The sequence below is a fragment of the Aulonocara stuartgranti genome (genome assembly GCF_965226115.1).
Source record: "Aulonocara stuartgranti genome assembly, chromosome: 19".
In the NCBI taxonomy this organism is placed as follows: domain Eukaryota; kingdom Metazoa; phylum Chordata; class Actinopteri; order Cichliformes; family Cichlidae; genus Aulonocara; species Aulonocara stuartgranti.
In genome coordinates this window covers 10,882,860-10,905,643 of record NC_138955.1, presented here as the reverse complement: position 1 = coordinate 10,905,643, position 22,784 = coordinate 10,882,860, and the positions used below count along the sequence as shown (strand labels likewise).

Genomic DNA, 22,784 nt, shown 5'->3' with positions numbered 1-22,784 from the left:
GTTGACTGGATGGCTTTATGCCTAGAACAGCATCACATTTCAGGGAATCTACACACCGACATGATCACACACCTGCACTCACAGGCGTGCCAGGAAATTCACATGCAGAGCGACAATGATATGCAGAAATACAGTAACACAGTGGAAATCTGTACGCACACTATAGATGGTTGCGTGTGTGGTAGGAGAAAAGCTCAGGACAAAGAGATAGCACATTTTGTTTTCAAAGTGTCATGTCATATCTGTGGTATGACTAAGTGACCTCGATATGGGCACAGAAGTGCACACGAAGGAAACAATTATCTTTCTTAGTTGCATATTATTTGTGTGGTTGAAACAGGCTTTCATTTACTGATTTAACTCAAGGTCACTGAGTCACATTTTATCACAGCGCGTAATGTTTTCTCATTGTCTTCAGTTCAGATTTGTAAAAAATACAGACTCATGCACAAACACGCCAATTATAGTTTGTCTTTGTAACTAATGTGCAACAAAAATCAACACAGCATGTTACTTTGCAGTATATCTCACACATCCACACCACATGCTTTCTCCAGTTTCTTTCCACCCATAAATAGAAAAAAAAGAAGATAAAAAATACCCTTCCAGCATTATTCATTTCACTACTTTGCCTTTATTGCTGAAAATAAAACAACACATAAGTAAAAACAATAAATAGTCATTGCCGACACTGCTTATGTACAGAGTTGCTTGAAAGTATCAGGCTCCATCTGTGTTATATTCTTTCACGAGAAATTAATCGTCACAATGCTGCTTTTTTGCACACACAAGTTAAACATACTTTTAGCTGTAGACATTTTTCAAGAGCTAATATATGAGAAAATTTAACTGATATTTTGTGGGAAAATTTACAACACCTGAAGTTACATTTTGCCAGAAAGTCATTATTCAAACATTAAACTGTAGCAAAAGAAGGGACTAAGAAATACTGCTATCAGATGACATAGTTCAAAGTTGTATTCTACAGTAAGGTTTTTCAGTGCAAAAAGTGAGACTTTAATGAAGCCTGTAACACTGGTAAAGCTCTCCTGTAAAATTTATGACCTCATAGTTCTACCATCATTCAGTGGGGACTAGAACAGAAAGCAGTGGTACATCATTTTAATCAAGTCTATCACTCAAGAGGCTAGAGAGTTGTATAACACTGTCAAAGAAAATCAATGTGCATAAACATTGAACATGCTTTTAATTCCAAGAACAATACTGTCATACCCTGCAAAAATCAAAGCAATAGGTCATGATATTATTCAGTTTAAAAAACACATTCATTAACAAAGGCACTCAAAGGATTTCATCTTTAGGTACACAATAGAAAAAAAATAGAATACAGAATAGAATACAATGTCTGAGTGACACAAGGCCTCATCTGACTATGACCTCAGGTGACTGAGCATCCGTTGCTCAGAGATTCTACAATTATACAACATTTGGGAATGTTTGCACCGCACCCAAGATGAGGAGGCTGGAAGACACAAAAACAGTCCACTGGTGGGAAAACGACTCCACCAAAACAGTCTTTTATGTTTGGATTTTTGTGTATGCATATGCGCGCATTCAAAAATGTGAAATTTCCATTTCATGAATGGGTGTGAGAATGGGTTGCCTTCTCTTCTGGGACATGTAAAGATTACTGCAATAAACAGGGATATATTAACACTCGTGGATAGGTCTCTATGTACAAACCACTGCTATCAACAATCCACATGGGCTTAATCTCCAATCTTAGACGTGGGCGCTTTTGGCATGATTGGTGGAGGGCGCAGCTGGTGGGTTGCTGCCTCCCTGTTTGGAGTAATAAAAATGGTTGTTCTCCTGGTAGGAGCGAGACGAGGAGGAATCGGATGAGCAGGTGACGATGGATCCACCGAGCAGGCTGAAAATAGTGCCCACCCACCCAGAATAGAGGGAGAAGCCAAATGACATGAGGCCATACTCACGATGGGCCCCAATGGGAAACCAAATAGTGGACACCAAACCGCAGATTGCTGAGGAGAAAGAGACAGACAAAATGTTCAGTTAGAAACAGGAAATTAATGTAAAAAAACATATGATTAGATTTTATGAGAACCGAATCTTGAATTTAAACTCATCCCAAAAAGCCTGTGTAAAACAAACAATGTCTAAATGTAAAAAATTACATTTAAATAGTGCACTTAAATCCATCCTATATCCAGTATCATTACATACAAGAACAAATTCTAAGTGAACACGATCAAAGATATATAAATGATACGGCTACTTATGTAAAGAAGTAAGCACAGATATAAAGATAAAATGTGGATTATAGTTTTACAGACAACAGAGTACATATAGTAACATATAGTTACAATAAGGCAACATGCCCACTGAATTTTAATTATGCTAGCCAATAAGTATTTAAAAACATGCATACCCATATATGTTCCTGATAGCTAAAGAAAACTTTTTACTAGCTTCATTAAATCTGAGCTTCATGGTGAAAGAAAATCTGTCATGAGAAAAATGGGCAGTATGAAATGATTTGGTCACTAGGGTTGAAATTTCATTTCAGGGACACAGGCGCTGGAAATGCTAAAGCACCAGTGAAATATTTATAAGCACAGAGTTCATGTTGTTCAGGACAAAGACAGGGTGTGGACGAGTAGGTGGAGGAGAGGAATGTGATGGAACCTTGGGGGTGGGTTCAATGGAACAGGAACATATAGGAGTGCATGTGTACCCCAGGGAGGAAAACAGTCAAATTCAACATCCTGTGCTCGCCACAGCTTGTAAGCATCTGGTGCACGTATAAAAGTGGTCAGAATCAGGAAGGTTCAAAGAGATGTTGACGTGTATATTAACTAATCTCTTACCAACTATGAGTATAAGCACTCCTCCCAGGATGGCACGCTTGTTCTTGGAGCTCTGGGGTTCACTCCCAAGGTTGATGCAGGGCATGGACATGAGGAGCATAACCACTGCTGGGAAACCGAGGATTGAACCTGTGATCATCAGGGCACGAGTAGTCTGGATGTAGGCTATAGACGCAGAAAAGGAAAGTTATGCGAGGAATGTACACGGCATAAAAAACAATGCAGTTTTTTTGACAATCAACTCATGAATCAATAGATGAAAAAGAATGAAATTATAAAGAACTTGTAGTTAGATAACGGGAAATAAAATAATTAGTGTCAAAAATATGGTGTAACAAACCGCATGAGCTCAAGTGAAGAGAATAACTCAGCGTGTATAAACAAACACTGTGCTGTTCAGACAACGTAGACGGAGCAGTGTCTACCTGGCAGATCCAGGATCTGTGTAAGGGAGACGCAGTGGTAGAGCCCTGTAGAGATGACACAATGCGCCCATGGTCCCCTGGCCTCCAGCTCATCCATCTTCTTACAGGTGTTTAAACCGTATTTACAAATATTCACCCAGTCAGTGGTGGATGTGGCGATCACTATACCTAGCCACCCGAGGAAGCTGAGGAGAAACCCGCCCAGTTGGAGACAAGAGTTTGCCATGATGAAAACTGCGAGTAAAGACCACTTGTCCCGAGTTCAGAAACCGTAAGAATCCCTAAAACTAAAGCTGAGTAAAATGACAAAACAGAAATGTAAGTGATAAAGCGTTAAATCAGTTCCACCACACAAGATAATCCGGTCCACGTCCAATTGAATAATTCCATCAAATGAGATCTGTTGCGTACTTCAAAAGAAAGGTTTAATATGACGATACCTTTTATAAGGGGAAGTTCAGTAAAGAAAAAAAACTAGCCTAAAACTTTCAGCCAATCAGAAAATCACGTTTGCTATTTCCAAAAAACAAAATGTGCACTCCCCTTTACCGGATCAAGTGATGCAGACTGTGTAGGTGGCTGAGATTGAAGCACAGAATGTTTAACAAGAGGCCTGCTGCCATCTACTGGTCATTCTGCATTCTCTTCAAACGGACTGGCAGAAAGGTGCATCGTCTCCAACGAAACAATCCCTCAATAAAAAGTTGGAGAAGAATAAAAGAAGACCCGAGTTAAGGTACACATTCCTCACTATATCGCTACGTTTATTTTCCGCACTTCTATTATTGTGTGATACGTTGCGGGATAATAAAGTTATTTGAAATCCACAATTTTTATGTACTTTTATATTTTTACTGTATATAATTTTCTGTCTGTGACCGCCTGTTATTTCCCTTAAAATAACAAAAGTAGATCGGTTAATTTACTATATATTACATGTTAATTTATTATTATTATTATTTTCTTTTTGGGGGGGGGGGGGGGTTGGTTAAAAAAAAAAAGACTCTTCCTGGCGTAAATTTTACCATTTTTGATAAATCTTTTTCTATCGTTGCTGGAACTAAGCCCTACATGACAAGTAATCTTCTTTATATAGATGCTAATTAAGGAAAGAGGACAAGCTCAGCATCTTAATTTATTGGGCAAACAGACACAAGGCATGATCAAGACCGCTAGCACAATCAACACTGTGAAATAACCTTGAATGTCTATCTGTGACAGCAGTCCAATTTATCAGCACTACATGTTCAGCATCACCCAAGAACAGTCAGTAATAATTTTATATGTTGTGCAGTGGTTCACACATTCACCTAACAAGCAAAGGATCGATTCTAGAAGTAGACACAAATCCATCGGGGGCTGTGTCAGTTAGGAAATCCACCTTAAAAATATGTCAAATCAAATATGTGGAGCTACCTTCTGTGCAACTCGTCTCCTTCTTCCTTTTTTTGACATATACAGGCTGTGGCTGACAATGAGCATTTTATGTTTGCTGGTCTTGTTTACCACCTAAACGCCAGCTTCCTCTGCCTGTAAAGTGACTTAGTTGTCTTGGGGTGTAAGGTAAACTGATTAATTTTGTCATGTGACGACGCAGGGTGGGAGATCAGAACCACATACTCAGTGTTCAGCTGAAGGAGCCTATCTATGTATCAACATACAACATGATAGCCCACAGGAATTGGGGGCTCTACCTAACAAATGATGATGATCTCAGTAGATTAAAATTGTTCAGTCATCGCAGATTAAATATCATAGCTGTTTATTTTTCTCCTGGATTTTCTGCTCTAATTTATTGTCCACATGTATATACAGTGCCTTTTCCTTAAAGCAAATTGGAGTAGATTTGTTTATTTGACTGCTGTACCAGGGTGTGTTAGGAAGTATTTCCAGTCACTTTACTCTGTTCTTTTGTTTCCTTTGTTTCTGTGCCGGCATCTTTTCTCTTTTTTTGCCTGGCTTTTAACTCTCTGTCACCTCTCCCATATAGTGTACTACAAGCCTGGGAGAAATTTACTGTGTCCTCCTGTAGTTCACAAACAGGTGAAATTAGCTTCATTTTTTCATACCTATGAGTCTTAGATGCATGCCCACTTTTGATCTACACCCACATTCAGTATGATTTCTGCTGGTTACTCTGTGCTGTTACATGTAGACACAGTTTGGGACTTCTAACATCATGGTAAAGATCCCTCAATCTTGGAGCCACTAGTTAATGATCCAAATCATCAACAGGGGGCGATAAAGCACAGCATTGGTCCACCGTTTACATTCAGGTGTTGTATGACAAGGTGTTTCCTTCCACCCGTCCTTGCTGGATGGAGTTAAGTAAGTCCTCCATCACTCACATCACTCAGTGACGTGGCAGCAGCATAGCAATCATTCTGAGAGGAAGACTGAAACTGACTGAGACTTTTCAGATACCCCAAGGTCACTGACTGTAATGGCATCTTTGGGCTACATCCTTATTGCGTGTTTTGCCCATTGCTCTTTGCCACAGATGCACAAATCTCAGATTTTATTTATTTCAGCACATCTCATCAGATCAGGTATGATCAGAATATCTAAACAGAAATGGCCTCTCATCAGGTAGGCCTATGCTATTTTCAGCCTGAAAGAAAACGTTTCTCGACAAGTATCCTGAAAGCAGTGTTACTTTCAATGTATCTGTCATAGCTTCCAGGTCAATGGATTTTACTTTGAGAAAATTTTGACATCAGAGATGTGGGCTCGATAGTATTACCTCACCCTGCATATCAAAATTTAACACAGACTGCATACTTCTTTAAAAAAAAACTCCACCAGGTACTGTGGGGAAAAAAACAGTAAGGAAAGACTAAGACTTAAATGTATCAGCAGGACAAAAAGCTGCTGAAAAGCCAAAGTTGTTGGTATCAGATTATTCTTTTTTTGGGTAATAGCAATGTATCTTGTTAATGCAGTTTCAATATTTCTTTCAGCTGCTTCAAAGAGAAAACCTTCCACTGAAGATAATCATTTATGACTTTCACTTGGGTCCAACAGAGCTATTGAGTTATAGTCATTCAGTGTAGCTTTGTTATATTTTAAAAGAGACTACTTTGTTTCAGATCAATATTTATACTTTGTTCCATTCAAGACAGCAAAGGGGTTTGCTGCATGCACTTGGTGGTGTTAGACTATTAAAAATGTCTTTACCATTACACCATCTGCAGCTGACACCACTGACTTTTTGTAGGCTTTTGTTTTATTGTAGATTACCTTGCTTTTACTGGGTTAATCTTATATCCAAAATGTATTAATGGATGCACAGGCAGTGTGTTTAGTGGTGAGTAAATGAAAGAAATGAAAGAAAAGAAGGAAAAACACAAACGTATATCTTCAGATAGTATCTCCAACCTTATGAGACACAGTCTGTGTGCATCACATTAGTGTAAAAGTGGTGGGATAAAAACACATTAGATAAACACATAGATCATTGGGGTAAGTGGTTTAAGCCAGTCAGCCATATAAGAAGTGTTACACTTCATCTCTCCCACCATTTAACTACTCTGTGTCATTCATATCGCTCTCTGTCTCTCCCCTCAACTCTCCAGCTCAACTGCCTAATAGAAATGGATGAATGCATAGATAGAAAGATGGATGGATATAGATAGATTGCTCTTAGTAACTAAATCAAAGATGGAAAAAAGTGAGGGAGTATCCATGCATGAACGGGGGAAACCACATGGAAAAAAAGAGTCAAAAAATAAGAAATGTCCTGAACATGGGAAGAGAAAATCCCACTATGATTCCCTGAGCAGTTCGTAAGATACTGGTTGAGTCAGGCGGCAAGGGGATGGGAATATTATGCTAATGGATTAAGGACTGCAACAGTGACACTGACACAGAGGGATGATGGGATTCTATCCCTCCTAGGGAGAGAAAGAGGGGAGGGGGCAGTGCATGCAGCATGTTTGTGTGTGTGCCTGTGGACAGGGCATTTGAACACAGAAGACAGGAAGCACAAGAGAGTAACTCCTCTCTAACCCCTCATGCTGTCAGAGCTGTCAGTCAGTCAGCTGGAAGAGATGAAGACCAATGACATGCTCTTTGTCTCTGAAAACCCGGACTAGTCGTCCAGTTCAGAGGTGGAGTTGCATTGGAAGAGAATGAGTCATGAGTGGGGAGGTGAAGAGAAGCAATGATAAAGTGATTGGAAGAAGAAGGTTACCGTTTTAGGCCAGCCCACTGTGATGGAGTGGCAGCCATATTGGATGAGTCATCCCCAGCCTAAGGGAATGATGGGTACTTTTTCAAATAGATGTCAAGTCACATTCTGTGATTAACAGGAGCCAGAAGCGGAGGAGAAGACGATCATTCCAACAGTGACGTGACTTGCACTGATGAGATTTCAATCAAAGTGCTTCACAGTTGATGTGTTGAGGAAAAAACGAGTATGCATCATTTAAATGTTAAACACAAAGCATCTGCTCGTCAAAAGCGTTATCAAGAACATAAAGTATCAACTTGACTTTTTATGATGTTGGGTCATTTATTAACTATATTTTAATTACTGCAGTTATGTTTTTCTGCATAGTGACAGTCTCTGTTGTTCCATTATGCATCTCTTGGTCATTTGACAGAACTATGCAAAGACGTTTATATTTTGATATTAAGTTGAGAAACAAGGGCAGCAATTTATTTACACATTTGCAAAGATACATAAAAAATAAACCATATAAGTCTTAAAAAAGGGGTTTTATACAATTCCAGTGAACTTGAAAGTCAATATTGTTACGGATACCTTTGTTCTTCAACACCTCCTGAACTCTCTTTGGCAAGCCTTCTTTGAATATACATAAGCAGTCTTTAAAAAGGCTTTTTGGGAGGACATTTCAAAGCTTTTTTTAAATTGTCTTTTATGTGTAAACACAACACCCCTTGAGTTATGTGTTTTTTATGCTTGAATAAGTCAAAGGTCATTGTTAAATGGCTTAAAAAACAAAATCCCAGCCCAGACCTCCTTCTCCCCAACCATCTCCTCCAGCCTTTCTGGGGGAACATCGACAAGGCGTTCCCAGGCCAGCTGAGCTATATAATCTCTCCTGCGTGAATCCAAAATATATATTATATATAAATATATGTATGTAGTGGACTGAAAGTTACTGAAAAAGTAGCCAATAACCAAAGAAAATCTTCGCTCAACACCACTTAAAAATTAAAAATGATAGGAAAGCTAGATATACAGAAATAAGAGCTGGGTCAAGAATTTTGCACAGTACTGTATTTCTCAAAGCAATGTTTAAATTACATAAATTATGGTGAAGTTTGGTTAAGTAAAACTAAAGGATGTATTTTAGGCACATAGGCACACTTTTGCTGACATTTCCTTATGCAATTATAAGACATTAAAAGGAAAGATCCTTTCTTTCAAATAGACTTTAGTGCAGAGCTCCCAAATTTAAATTGCTGCTTAGTTGTACTTTTGAAAATTGTTATACATCCCTGGATTTATGCCTGGCGTGAACATGCATCTCTTGTTGGGATATTGCACAGACACGATAAAGATGGATTACACTTACATTTTCTATTCTCCTCCACTGTGTACATCCATCATTCACATCACTTCCTGTAATAATGTTGCTGAGTTATTAGATCATTTGATTGACATACTCCTGCAATTTCCATTTTGTTTTTTTGATTTTTTTTATATGAACGTTTGCACAACACCTTCACTTCTTTGGTATTGTGCTTTTTTAAATGTCTTTTTTGTGAAATTGCTTTGGTGGCTCATAATTTTTCTCATTAAAATGGGTTTCCACTAATTAACTTTATTTGAACACCAGTTAATGTTAGCCTTTGGCTGTCAGGAAGTGGATCTCACTGTGACAAAAGTCTTCAGTAAAACCACTAGTGAAGTAAGTGGCTGAGTGCTACTTTATGGTCTCACACACATATCTCTTTGATTTGACTGCACTGTAGATGGCAGAGCAGTTGGAGCATGTTGCTGCAGTTGGAGCAGAGTTGGCCATGTGTTTGCAGTGTAGCAGCCATCACTCACCACTAACTGTGTTAGCCATTAGTATCAATTAATCTCAGCAAATGCTGTTGGCCATTACACTCAATACATCACCACTGGCTCTGCTAACTACATACCACACAGAACATAACAGAGTGGTAGAACCCCGTCGCTCTCTGGGAGAAGATGAGAGATACATGTGTCGTTCCCCATATGGCTGAAGAGAGGGAAGAAAGTTACAGCTAGAGAACAAGCAAGGATAAAGAGGGAGGGAGAGACAAATGGAAACAAAGGTGATATATAATTCATCCTGACCCTCTGGGACCGAGGAGCGCAGATTCTGTCAACACAGTAAATGCACTCACAGGATTTGTCATAATATTTCATTAATGCTGGGAAGAGATTTACGTAGCTACCAGGGGTTAGGAGGGTGGATTAAGAAAGGGGTGTTTTCCAAAATACATGTTCTGAAACTCTTGTATACAAACATATTTTGAAGCTACCTGTCAGCTGGCACATGAACTTGTTTCTAACCCTGAGCTCCGTCTTTCCCATCTCGTCCTATTCCTTTCATACAGCTCCTCTCTCCGGCATTTTCAAACTGCTTAAATTAGCCTCCTCATCATTCTGCTCTTTATAATCCTCCTCTTCCCCTCCCCTCTCCCCTGTTGTCACCAGGAATAGAATAATCTATTGCTCTTTACACGGTGGGCTGTGCATTATCTAATATAGGAGATGGGAATGTGTTGGGCAGTGAGACAGAAAGAGAGAGAGATGGAGAGATATAGGGAGAAGGAGCCATGTTGTGACTCGTAAATCATTTTGATGAGAGGCTCTGCAGTAGTGGACTGAGTTGAAGTTGGGCCATATGTGAACCACAGGATTACGTTAGACCAGTTAAAGGGATAGTTCGACTCTGTGTGTTAAATGAGGTCCAGAAGTCAGGACATGTCTGACTTAGTCCGAGCAACAATTTGTGACTGCAGGCAGGTTTTAAGCATGGCATATATATCTGTACTGTGTGCAGATAAACAGAAGCATGATGGTAACACTCCTGGCAAAATTATTGTGATGACAGACTGTTGGAATAGTGCCATAAAAAGTCCTATCTGTCACTGGTTAAGAAATTGTTCCAGCATATACAGTAAGTTTCCCCAGAACCTTAAATCATCTAAATGAGCTAAAGCACTTACATTTTCCTACTTTAAAGGAAGCTGCAGGCAGAGCCATGCTAGCTAGCTGCTTTCATTCTTTAAGTTGAGCTAGCTTACGCACCAGCTCAGTGAATGTATGGGTGACTGAATTCACAAATCAAGTAAGCCCAGATTTATATCTTCTAAAATGGAAAATTTTAACACATTAATCAAAAATAATCGTACAGTGAATTCCGGCTATCATTTGCGTGTCATTAACTAATTTCTTTGGTGTTATATCCCTAAACATTACTTTTCTCACTGCTCTCATAACCCTTTTCCCAGAACAGCAGTTGGCTGTTTTCCACCATATACTACATGCCCTGCACCAAATGACAGTTAGCACACTGACCATTTAACTTTATGGACCATTTAGTAGCTAAAGATTTTTTCCTGTGCTTTGAGGCACCAAAACTAATCTAAAAGGAGAGCTTCATTCGATCGGTTTAAACACAAAACTCCAAACGCCTGCTAATGTCACATTTTCCATTTTAGAAGTATAGCAATATGATTATTAAAAAACAAAATTGGAAGAAAAAATAGTGTAAAAAATCTAGATTGAGGTTTGGATAAGTAATTAAAGTTCTTTGTTTTCATGAGGAGACCTCTACACCTTAACACCTCTACCTTTATTTTAAATATCGCAGCGACAGAAAGGTATACCGGAAAAGATCATTGGAGTAGTTAAGAAATTGTCACGGTCTGGCTGGCAGACCGTGGGGGATGTAGGAGAAAGGACCCAAAACGCAGACTTAATGGAATGAACAGTGGGTTTATTTACAGTGAGGTAATTGTACACCACACATTAAATCTCCAAAAGTGCTCCCTCGACTCCCGTGACGTGTCTTCTCCCAAGTGCTGGTATCCCGTGCTCTCTGCCCCTGTGCCTTCACACACCCCGTGTGTCTTGCAGTCCTGTGTTCCGCTGTCCTCCTGGGGAAAAACACAGACACAGCCGTTATGGCACCAACTCCGGCAGGCATACACTTTAACAACACTAGAAACACTGACATGGAGTCTAACTCAACGATCCTGCGCCGGAGGAAGCTCCATCGCTCTGTTAAGTAGCTCCCCCGACGATCCTGATCAGAAGCAGGTGTGTGGTAAGCTAGGCGTGACCAGCAGCTGGCAGGGCCACACCCATCAGGCCTGCAGGTGGCTGTCCTTCATCCTCCAGCCACACACACACACACACACACACACACACACAAGAGCACAGTGCAGCAAACATACATCCAATACACTAATAACAATAAAGGTCCACACTGTTCACGAACCCCGAGTCCCCGGAACCGGGTCCGTGACAGAAATTGTGCAATCATAAGCAGTTTGTCCATTATAGTAAGATAACCAGATGCTGACAGTGAGACAAGCAATGTGTTCATGGGAAATCGGCATCAACAACGGTGGAATATTATATTGGTATATATTTCTAGGAGTTTCTGAATGTTTCAATCCTGAAAAAAAAAATGGTATTGACATTGCCCATAAAATTCAGTATCAGACACACTTTATATAAAGCAGCTGTGTCCTTCACACAGCTGCTTTATATTTTTGGTATCCTTCAAACAGGCAGGAATTGACACTTTTTAGTATGAGTGCTGACGCATTGTCAAGAGTACTGATCCACTTCAGTGTGGCCTCATAGGTGAATTTCATTATTTATTTTTCAGATAAGATTAACTATAATGAACGGAGGTCAATGACCCAAGAAGATCATTACTTATCCACTGACTCAGGCACCGGCCTATACTTTGCTATTCCTCAATTACCAGCTGACAGACAGGAGTGTGGAAAAGGGGTCATGCTAAAGCCCAAGCACCCTCACCCTCTACCCCCCATGTAAAGTCGGCTAAATCTCCTTCCTTTCACCCCTCTACCCCTATCTGGGACTCTCTGGGGAACGTGGATAAGATTGAGTGCTCCATTGTTTCAGCTAATGCGGTTTAGCTGCCTGTCAAAGAGGCAGTTGGGATCTGCGCCAGCCTTAACCACCAGCTTGTCTCCAACAATTTCCCTATATGTCTGTGTGCACATGTGTACATGTAGCGCTTTAATTTGTAGCGTGCACAAACATAGGACATGAGTCCTATGCATATTGTATGTGCAGATTTTGCAAGTATTTATTTCATTAGTCACGTCTTATGTTCCTCTGCCTATTTTATCCTACCTCAATCCTTAAAAACTTGAATTTATTTGTCCGTCCCCCCCCCCCAGCCCCCCGTTCATAAAACCCTACAAATGCATTTAAATGTATTTACCCCCTATCTGCCTTTGCTCCCTGACTGCCAACCCTGCTTTCTCCCTCTTAAATAAACCAATTTAATCATGGAGGCTTCTTTGCCCTCATGCATTTCTGTGTGTGTATGTCTTTGCTTGTTTGTGTTTAGAAGTGACTGTGTGTGTGTGTGTGTGTGTGTGTGTGTGTGTGTGTGTGTGTGTGTGCGTGTGTGTGTGTGTGTCTGATAGAGAGCCGGAGAAATCCCCACAGGCTCGTGTGGGTGCTTGCGAGCATGCACGTGCAGCCTTCCCCCTGTCAGTGCTGGGTTCAGTGATGCCCAGCATACTCATCCCAAATCGGTGTGACCTTGCCAGTCAGCTAGTCAGTCAGCCATGGCAGGGCATCTAGTACACCTGCCCTCTTATGCTGTTGGGGTGTGTGTGTGCATAGAGTTTGTGCACGTGTAGCTCATTTCCTCTTCCTTCCTGTCTTATTTGTGTGGCTTCAACTGTAGCAGACAAACAAGGCCCCATTTTGTCCCCTAAGATCAGATGATTAGCATCTGATTGGGTCTTTTAATCCTAATGACTTTTTCCACCACACGCTTTAAGATCACACCAGCTTTGTCACCAAGTTCCAGCCAATAATAATCACTTCCTTTGGGCCTGTCCCGAAGTGACTGCAGTCATTGCATAATGTCAGATCTTGAATGTTTTTGAATTTGAAAAGTTGCCGCTTGAGATTGCAAGGCAAGCTAGGATACCCAGGCAGCGAAAAATAGAAAATAAACACTCTCCTTTTCCCTTAACAATTACTATCAAAATGTCCTGAAGCATATATCAGATGCATATTCCCTTTTTGCGTTATTTGAAACAGTTAAGCAGCTGACATGTTACAACTCTAAGTGTTCTTGAAACTGCCTAGATATGAATGTTTTTAACTGGCTAAATAAATGTGAAGCAGAGTGTTACTGCATAAAGAGCCTAAGTGCTGAGCAAACCCTCCTTGGATAAATACAGATTAGAAACACACATATATACAGAGTTGGCAGCCAGGTCCTATGTGAAATAGACTAGACTCAAGGCAAATACCACACAATACAGCGTGGAGCTCCGATAATATAATTTTAAAATGAGCCTGAGTAAACCTGCCAAAGAAAATTTTTATCTCACACCTCATCAATCAATTTTTGTGCAAAAAAACAACACCTGCAAGATTTTTTGCTTTGATTCTGTTCAGTTCTGTAAACCTCCCGTCTCCTGTGTATGGGGGATTGAGCTTAATTCATTTCTCAGAAGAAGAAATCTGGCTGTGGGCCCTCCGTGTGGAAAACCAGAGCAGTGTCTCCATCAACCTAATATCAAAATGGCCCGCATCCCTCCCTCTGCCCCTGATCTGTTCTAGCTGGCACGCCTCAGGGCCGTTTGTCACACAAACAGCATCTCATATGAGACTGAGGCTGACATTGGTCCACCAGGAAAGACGGATGACACATTTCGCTACACCTTTATACAATTGCAGAGGCTTGTCTGTCAAACTGCTGCAGAGAGGAGGAATGAGTGAAAACCCAGTGGTCAAGGCAGAATTTAAAATGAGCATCGGTTCTGATTCTTCACTGTCCTCTTTGCTCTGTTCTTTACGTTTTTCTCTCTTAAATGGACCGCCCATCACAAACACTCAGAAATCAAAAATCATTACATGTAGAAAGTGGATGTATTTTTAGATAAGCCATCAAAGTTTGTAACTAATAATTTTATTATCCTGGGTAAAGTACTCCTTAAATTGTATTTAACAAAATAGCACATTAATTAGCAGTTGTCAACAACAACAAACCACCTATTATCCGATAGAAAAGTTATCTGATGTTGAGATGATAATCCTCACTGAATTATAGCCTATAAACAGCAGTTTTTCTTTTAGGAACAGGTGAAGTCTAATCATGAAATGCTTGAAATCAACATTTCTCTCTCTTGTGTGCAGCTGACATAATAGTTTTTGTTTTTAGTTTAAATTAATTTTGCTCCTTTCTTCTCCTTGCCTCCTGCAGGCTGAGATAACTATTGGAAGTGATTTAGTATCAGAAGTGCTGGTGAGGAGGAGGGAAGGGAGCAGAGGTGGAGTTGTCTAAAGGGGAGTAATAGATGGACGGGCCAAGGATCACAATGGCACGCAGGAGGGCTGTGCAGCTGACACTGAATTCTCTGAATCAGGCTTTCTCAAGGACTTTAGTAATTCACAGTTTGAACTTGGCCTGGGGGATCATAAGGAGACAAACAGAGGAAAGGTAGACAGGAGTAACGGGCCTTCGCTCTTTGGGGCTTCACTCTGGCTGAATAAATTGAGAGAGCAATTATTTGAGAGATAGGAGATGGATTGGTCACTGATCCAGTGCAACTACAATGACCAATGTGTCTGTTTGTTTCTCAGAACAACAGAAAGCAGCTGGGGTGATCTGTTATAAAAGTGTGCAGAGAGGTGGCAAGTGCTGACAATTAATGAGACTTGGGAGACTGTCCAGCACCGGAGATTAATGCTGGATATTCAAGCTAGTAGGGGATAAATCAGGCCTCACGTTGCCAGTTTGAAGCTCATAAATTACTGAGTGGCAGAGGAATACACAATTTAGTTAAAAATCAGCTCAATTGTGGCTTGGCAGACCTGTTATAAAGGCATTTGTATAAGTGGCCACTGTGACAAAAGTGACCTATCATCTTGCTCATTCAATAGACTTCTCTGTTTTAACTGTGGTGCAGCAACTTTATTGATTGTAAAACAACAAAGCACTAATTGTCTCTTCAATTTGCAGTGCATTTAAGTCTCGAGAGGATCGTGTCCTTATCAGCGCTGAGCAGGCACCAGGAAATGGTGCTGAAGTCTCACACAATAGCTCTTTCCATTGAATGTATAGACTCTTATGCATTTACACATGCAGACGTATGCATATGCATATGTTTGTGTAAGTAGTGTAAGTACATACAATGGGTACACTCTAGAACTAACACAAAAATACACCTAAAAATGCACACCCCTACCTGTCAGTGGACTACAACAGAGGCTGTTTCATGTTTCCAGTCATGTATGTGTGTGTTTGAATACCTCAAAGGCTTGTGCTGTTGCCCGCCACTCGGCTTGCTCTGCAGCCCTAAGCTGCAAGAAGCAGAAGAAAGGGGATTTGCAAGTTCACTAGTGGCTGCTGAAATGAGTGTGATGCTTTGGCGAGTTCTGCTCGTGTGGGATTTAAGTGGCTGAGAAATTCGAGGACAGTTTTTACTCCTCTGATTCAATCCACTGGCTGATCTGTCTTTGGCAAATTTAATACACAAACGAAAAATTTAAACCTCAAGGGCCAAAAAAGCTCTTGACTACTTCCTTTTCAGTATGTTGTAATAAAAAGTGTGATTGTGAGTAAAATACTCTCCAGAGCTTTATAGGTGTAATATATAACATGTCTATATATGCCACACCATGCACAGACAGCCAGTCCCCCGGATCAAGTCACAAATGTTTAACACCGGGTGTGTAGGAGGAAGCTCTACGGCACTATTGAAATAGCAAAGTTAATCACTTAGAGCCACAGATATTCTGCATTACAATATTTCTATATCTATCCAAAGTGTCCCTTCCAGTCGTTTCCTTTTGCTTATCCTTAAGCCAAGACCAGCTTAGACTGATAAGAAGAGCTAGCTGAGGGTCATCAACTGCTTATCCTCTGTTGGCCTGTGTGCATGTGTGTGTGTGCGCGCATGTACATATGTGTTCATCCATGGGCACGCCTATCCTTGCCTTTCTTTATGATACCAAGATGTGGATGTGTGGTAATGTGCATACACATGCATCAATATTCATTATGTGCCATCGCCATGTGTTTTGTCAGCAGTGCTGATAGGCTGAGGTATTCAGAAGGCTGGGGATCTGCTTTATCTTAGCTCTCTGTTGCTGTATCAGACTTTTCTGACCACATTCAGGGGCTCATCCTATACTGTCCCTGCACCTGCACTAAAATATGGCCTTAAAGGCAAAAAAATATGATGTTTTGTCAGTAAACTGAAAAAAACATGGTATCAAATATCAAATAATTGGTGTCAGTTTACAGATTTTACATTTTGTATTATAATCCTAGTTTATGCTGCGCTCCGTAACTGTTTTTACTTACTCAGTATATTATTATGTCATAATTTAAATTTATTCTATTATGTATATTGTATTGCCTGTTAGTTGTATTCTTTCTTCTCACTTTGCAGAAACATGCAGAGCATGAAGACACCAAATTACATTTTGTTTAGTCTGGAGAACTTGGGGAAAATGTTTAGCATAAAAGTTAGAAAAGGGCAGTTCCACCATTAGCTGTCTTGATTCCACAGCAGCAAAATTATGTGAAAAGACTCTTAACTGCACCAGCCATGCGGTTTAAAAGAAAAGGATGTTCAACCTTACTGTGCATCAAATGCCCCAGGGGGTCTACAGTCTCATTATCCTTTTTGTTTTGTCACCTAATGATTTAATCATTAAGAAGTAACATATATTTTCTGACTGAGTTGATACTTAAATATATTTTGTGCCTCTATTACAATAATTAGTGTAAAGAAACAACACCAACCTCGAAATGCGGCTTTAAGTAGTGTAAATGTTTCCTTAAAGAAGTGAAGACACAGAGCTGTACTCTACTCTGTCCTGCTTTATTGTAAGCTGCTAAAATGTGCTCCAATCTATTTTAACCTGATCTATGTCATAAAACTAACCCCTTAACATCATTTTGTATCACACTTTTCTTGGTTTAAGAATCAGAATACTCTAATAATCCCTAAGGAAATTTAGTATGTTTTACTGTATTATGTATGTATTAAGTATATTTTAAACAACAACATGGTTCAAAGGATATCCATAAAGCTAAATAACGCCTAAATGATATTTTTTTAACACGTTTACTGACAGTAAATGATCTGTATCCCCTTTAGACTAGTTTACTCAAGGAGGTCAGTGGTGTGCTGTCACATAAAACCAAAAAAATAATTTTTATAGTTTGTTGTTTTATCAATCAAACAAATGAGATATAATTTGTTACTTAATGAGCTTTAATTGTTGCTGTTATTGGTAGGTGACTTTTACTCACTATGGCCAGCTAAGCTGTTTTGCTTTATCTTTATGCTAAGCTATAAACTAACTGGCTGGTCTTTCCGGAAATGTAAAGATCTTATCAAGAAAAGTCGAAGAGAGGAGAGGAGAGGAGAGGAGAGGAGAGAATCTTTCATAATCTAATGGGGAACAGGGACTGCAGAGAAATGAGGCAGCATTGGCTGTAAGCACATTATATGGCTTTTAGATGATTTTAGATGATGAGTTTGCTTTTATGGTATTTCAGGACAATCAGCTCCTGTATAAAAGTTATTTACTATGCCCTTGTAAATCGTGTTCCTTGTTCTTTTCAAATTATTTACTACACAGTTTCATCTAAGACCCAAGTGACATTATTCTCGGAGGATTAGGGGAACTGAACAAACTTACCTTCTTGGCTTAGCTAAGCTGTCACTGGTAAAACCGGACAAGTTGCATTAACAACGCAAGTGAATGCAGCAACAAGAATCATTGTCTGTAACACTGTAATTTTAGAAACACTTGCCGGTGGTAAATAAACTACGTCTAAAAGGGTCTGCAACAGTTTCTAAACAGCAGGAGGTAATTGCATCGCTTCATTGGTAAGTGTGAGACCGTCTACTTTATCTGCTTTACATTCTTACAGTTGGAGAAATTCCTTTGATGTCGAAATTTCCATCGCAGGATTATTGATTCTCTTTAAGTCAAGCTGTGAATTGGGTCCAACACAGAAGAAGACGCATGAATGAAATACAAAGCGTTTCTGAATTCATATAAATTCATCTCCTCTTCAGTAATATCATACACCCCGGCGCAATTATCTTAATGCTTTTCAATTCTGTTTAGATGACAAACAATTTTTTTCATTGTCAAGACGGATCCCCATATTAGATTTACCAGGATTGAATCACGTTTCTCATTAGTTGCTACTTTTGTATCTTTTTTCTTTTTTTTTGAGTGAGTGAGTTGACATGAGTGGATCAATAACCAGCTCTGTTTGCTATGTGATGCAAAAACACCCAGCAGGCCATCATTCTGTCTCTGTGTGATAGTAAAGATGCATTATAAACATATTCCAGCTGGCTTGATGCCTGGAAATTGATTATGATTTTATTGATAATCACTGTAGTATGTCATAGTGAGGATAGTGATATGAGGAATATTAGGCCACTGATAACACAATCTTCCTGCTCTTTTCAAAACGTTGACCTTGACTTATAAATAGGTGGTAGAACATATGATCGTTATTCAGTGCTTGTCATTTTAGCGCTTAATTATAAATGGTTAGAATTAATGCAACTCTTGTATGATGAATGCTTATCATTGTTCCGGGTGGCGCCATGTGCCGTCGGCGACAGCAGTTTACGCTCTCATTTCTCCTCTCAGCCCTTGGTGAGTTCATACCCTGTGACCCTGTCTGCCCCAAACATTTTGTGCTTCTGTAGACTGACTGTTAATCGATGGGGTAAATTGTCTCATACATAAGAAATAATGCAGGAGTGCATGGAGGTGATGAATCGGTAATGTAGGCTTGTCCCTGGGTATCTTTTTTTTTTTTAATCTTTTTTCCCCCTGGTTGTTCCAATTCATACATTCTGTATTCAGAGCACTTCAAAGGCTTCAGTGGGAGTGGGGGGAATTCTCAGTGGAAATATACTCACCGGCCACTTTGTTAGGTACACCTGTTCAAACAGACAGTAGAATGGGTGATTTAAGGGGTTTTGAACATGGTGTGGATGTTGGTGCCAGGTGGGCTGGTCTAAGTGTTTCAGAAACTCCTGATCTGCTGGGATTTTTCTGCACTGCCATCTTTGAGGTTTATAGTGAATAGTCGAAAAAAGGGAAAATATCCAGTGAACAGCAGCTCTCTGGGTAAAAAATGCCTTGTTAATGCCACTCCTGTGGGTGCCAATCCTGTCAACTAAGAATGAGAAACTGAGGGTACAGTTTTCACAGGCTAACCCAAAAATAGACAACAGAAAAATGTGAAAACATTGCCTGATCTGATGAGTCTCAATTTCTGCTGTGACATTTGGATAGGGTCAGAATTTGGTGTAAACAACAAGATGGATGCATCCTGCTTTATATCAGCAGTTCAGTATGATGGAGATGATAGTAGGTGGTAGTGTGGCCTCTTAGAACTAAAAGCACATAACCTACCTGAGCATTGCTTCTGACCAGGTGCACCCCCTTATGATTACATTGCACAAATCTTCTAAAGACAGCTGCCATCAGGATAGCACGTCATGTCACAGATCTCAAACCATATCAGACTGGTTTCTTGAGTAAGCTGACTGTACTCAAATTATTTAGCCCCTCGACAAAAAGTGTCTAAAGGGAAAAGAAATGCATGCAAAAATCAAGACATATGGAGAAAAGAAAGAAATTACGAGTTTTTGAAAGAAACAGAATCAGCTTACTTAAAACTCTGAATCAGTAACAAATGAAATATAAGGAGGAGGATGGAGACTTGTAAGGTTGACGATACTATTTGTCCTGTTTGAGTTTCTTTTTCAAATAATCTGCTTTCAGATGTGCCTTTTGTTCCAAATGTTTGAAAGGCGAGCTGTAAATTTGAGATAAACAGTTTAATGGGGTGGCATGGGACTGGCATCTACGGGTGTTGGTGTGGTCCGGGTTTCTCGTTGCTTTAACATTTGATTGAAAACGTGTATTCTTCAGCTGTAGCAAAGAGATGGTGCTCTTTGTCTTCCTGCTAGGTGTATGGGTGTATGTTTGTGTTTTTAAACGCGGGGCCTTATTTAGAATCGTCCCAGGTGATTTCCAAAGCACTTTGGGTTGAATAAAAGCACTGGTCTTTAAATGAACTCTGACAGTTTATACCCACACCTCAGTGAGTTATCAGTCACCATCAGCTGCCCCACTGCACTGGCGGGTGCAGAGGTCTTATTGGAACTGTGTCTGTGTGGTTATTGACATCAGCAGAAGGACAGAAACACCCCGAGGTTAACAGAGGATGTAGACCTTCTCTGACGTATTTTCATTTCAAACCATACCTCAAAGGAGTTACTTCCAAACCCTCGTACTCATTTACAAAGCCAGACATATACACATATGCACACATCCACTGTAAGCGCATATGCACAGCCTCACTGAAATCTGAGGATTAAAAGCTTCTGTTTGGTCACAAATTAAACATGTGTGCCTTTCTGTTTATGTGTGTATTAACCAGTGTGTATAATGTAGTGTATGATGAGAGGGAGAGGGGCAGAGAGAGGGGGGGAGATTTTTTGGCAGGGTGCTGAGCAGAGAGAAGGTTCAAAGCTGTGGATTTTTTTTTCCATCTCCCTGTTTCAGCATGTGCACCACCAATGACCTCAATTAGCTCTGTGTTTGATAGACATACACACAGAGCATCCTCAGATCACACACATACAGACAGTAGCAAATACTGAGATATAATATAAAAAGGGAAGAGGAAAGAGAGAGACAGTAGTAGCGATAGGATGTAGCCCATGCCATTGAGCTGCTCAAACCTGTTTTTTGTTGGCCTCCATTTCATCATTAGAGATAAACCCTGACATCCCTGGTTGTGCTGCCTGTTGGTCATAAAGAGAAAGAGTGTGACGGAAAGGGACAGAAAACCAGGAAACAATCACGGACTCTATCAGCAATGAGAGAGGTTACGGTGATCAGAAGTTTGTTATGGCTCAAAGAGAGAAACTATAAAGGAGTGAGGTTCAGAAAACCAAAAAAGAAGACAGAGTGAAGAAGGAGGATGGGTTTGTTTTTTTTTGAAGAAACCAAAACATGAAGGAAGAATAAGAAAAATGCTGGGACTGAAAATGGATGAATGAATGAAAGGAAAGTGACAAGGTAAATGAATGAAAAGCAGAAGGAAGGAGAATTTTTTTTAAGAACGTGAAGATGAAGGAAGATAAATGAATAGGAAGACAAAGAGGAAGAGTCGGGCTGTGCACAGATGTAGATGGCGAAAGCAGGGATCTGTCAAACGGCAGGCTCACTGAAAAACAGTTCTTTGACCTTCACGGGACAAGCTGCCACCACTGACAACAATTTATGCAAGCTCTCACTTTGTGTTATTGGGTTAGAACAGCACGAGTGCATATACGTGTGCTCAGCCATGCATACGCGTGTGCTTTGTAGTGTGCGTGGCCATATGTGTTTGTGATGAAGCATGAATGAACGTAGGAACATACTCGAGAATGTGCGTATGCACTTTGTGTGGGCGAGTAACAGCCACAGCATGAATGAGGTAAAGAGTAAGGGTTTTCCCCTCATCACACATATTCCGATTTCTCTCTCTCTCCCCCTCGCACTCTGTCTCACTCTCTCAGCGGGAATTCCATTAGAGCTTGCACCGTGTTATCTTATCTTGGAAAAATAGCCAAACCGCCCGTGGTTCAGAGCAATTATAGTACACCATATCTCAGGGGGGGTTTACAAATTAAACATAACTTGGGTCGTCCACGTTTATCTTTAAGCAACAGCATGCAAACAAATGTTTATGTTGCAACATATTGTATTATGCATAAAAACTGGCATGGCTTTCAAACGGCTCACGCACTTTTGTAGGAAATAACTTAAAGAAGGGATTTGAACAAAGAAAAGGTCATCGTATTATATTAGAATGAATAATCCACAATCTCAAACAATGGAAATTATTGAGCGAACACTAGAGAGGTGAATGGGAGAGTCATTGGTGGCTTCCGGGGAAAAAAAAATACTTTTTTGCTTCAAATCTCCTGAAGGAGTTGGTAAATAATGATTGAATTTCTGTCTGAAAGGCAATTAACTCAATTAATTATGATGTGACTCCCCTGGCACTCTTCACTACTGTAGATACAAGCTTGGTCCATGTGAGGCAGAACTGCTCAGTGGTCAACGCTATGATTTTTACCACTTCCACTGAAACACCACTGGTGCACTCTACAGTCAAAACATTAATGCCGATGGATTAACGAGAAAACTATTTCCCCTTTTTCAACAAGTGATCCGTTTGCTGTGAAAGCTTATCAATCAAATGGAAGCTCTCAAGCG

At 40.1% G+C, this 22,784-nt stretch overlaps 1 protein-coding gene across 1 annotated transcript; it reads right to left on the bottom strand.

The window, feature by feature from the left end:
* Nucleotides 1-611: 611 nt before the first annotated feature.
* cldn11a (claudin 11a) lies at nucleotides 612-3,759 on the bottom strand. The gene is made up of 3 exons (XM_082516220.1): nucleotides 3,278-3,759; nucleotides 2,853-3,017; nucleotides 612-2,006 (listed from the first exon to the last, which is right to left on the bottom strand). The coding sequence occupies exons 1-3, from the start codon at nucleotides 3,501-3,503 to the stop codon at nucleotides 1,744-1,746; spliced, it is 654 nt and encodes a 217-aa protein (XP_082372346.1). The 5' UTR covers nucleotides 3,504-3,759; the 3' UTR covers nucleotides 612-1,743.
* Nucleotides 3,760-22,784: the final 19,025 nt, after the last annotated feature.

Bases quoted from the DNA above. Each gene is read 5' to 3' on its own strand.
- cldn11a (XM_082516220.1), bottom strand. From the start codon at position 3,503: ATGGCAAACTCTTGTCTCCAACTGGGCGGGTTTCTCCTCAGCTTCCTC. The intron at 3,018-3,277 runs GTAGACACTGCT...CTGCGTCTATAG, and splicing joins ACAGATCCTGGATCTGCCAG to CCTACATCCAGACTACTCGT. The intron at 2,007-2,852 runs GTAAGAGATTAG...CTTTCTCCTCAG, and splicing joins AGTGCTTATACTCATAGTTG to CAATCTGCGGTTTGGTGTCC.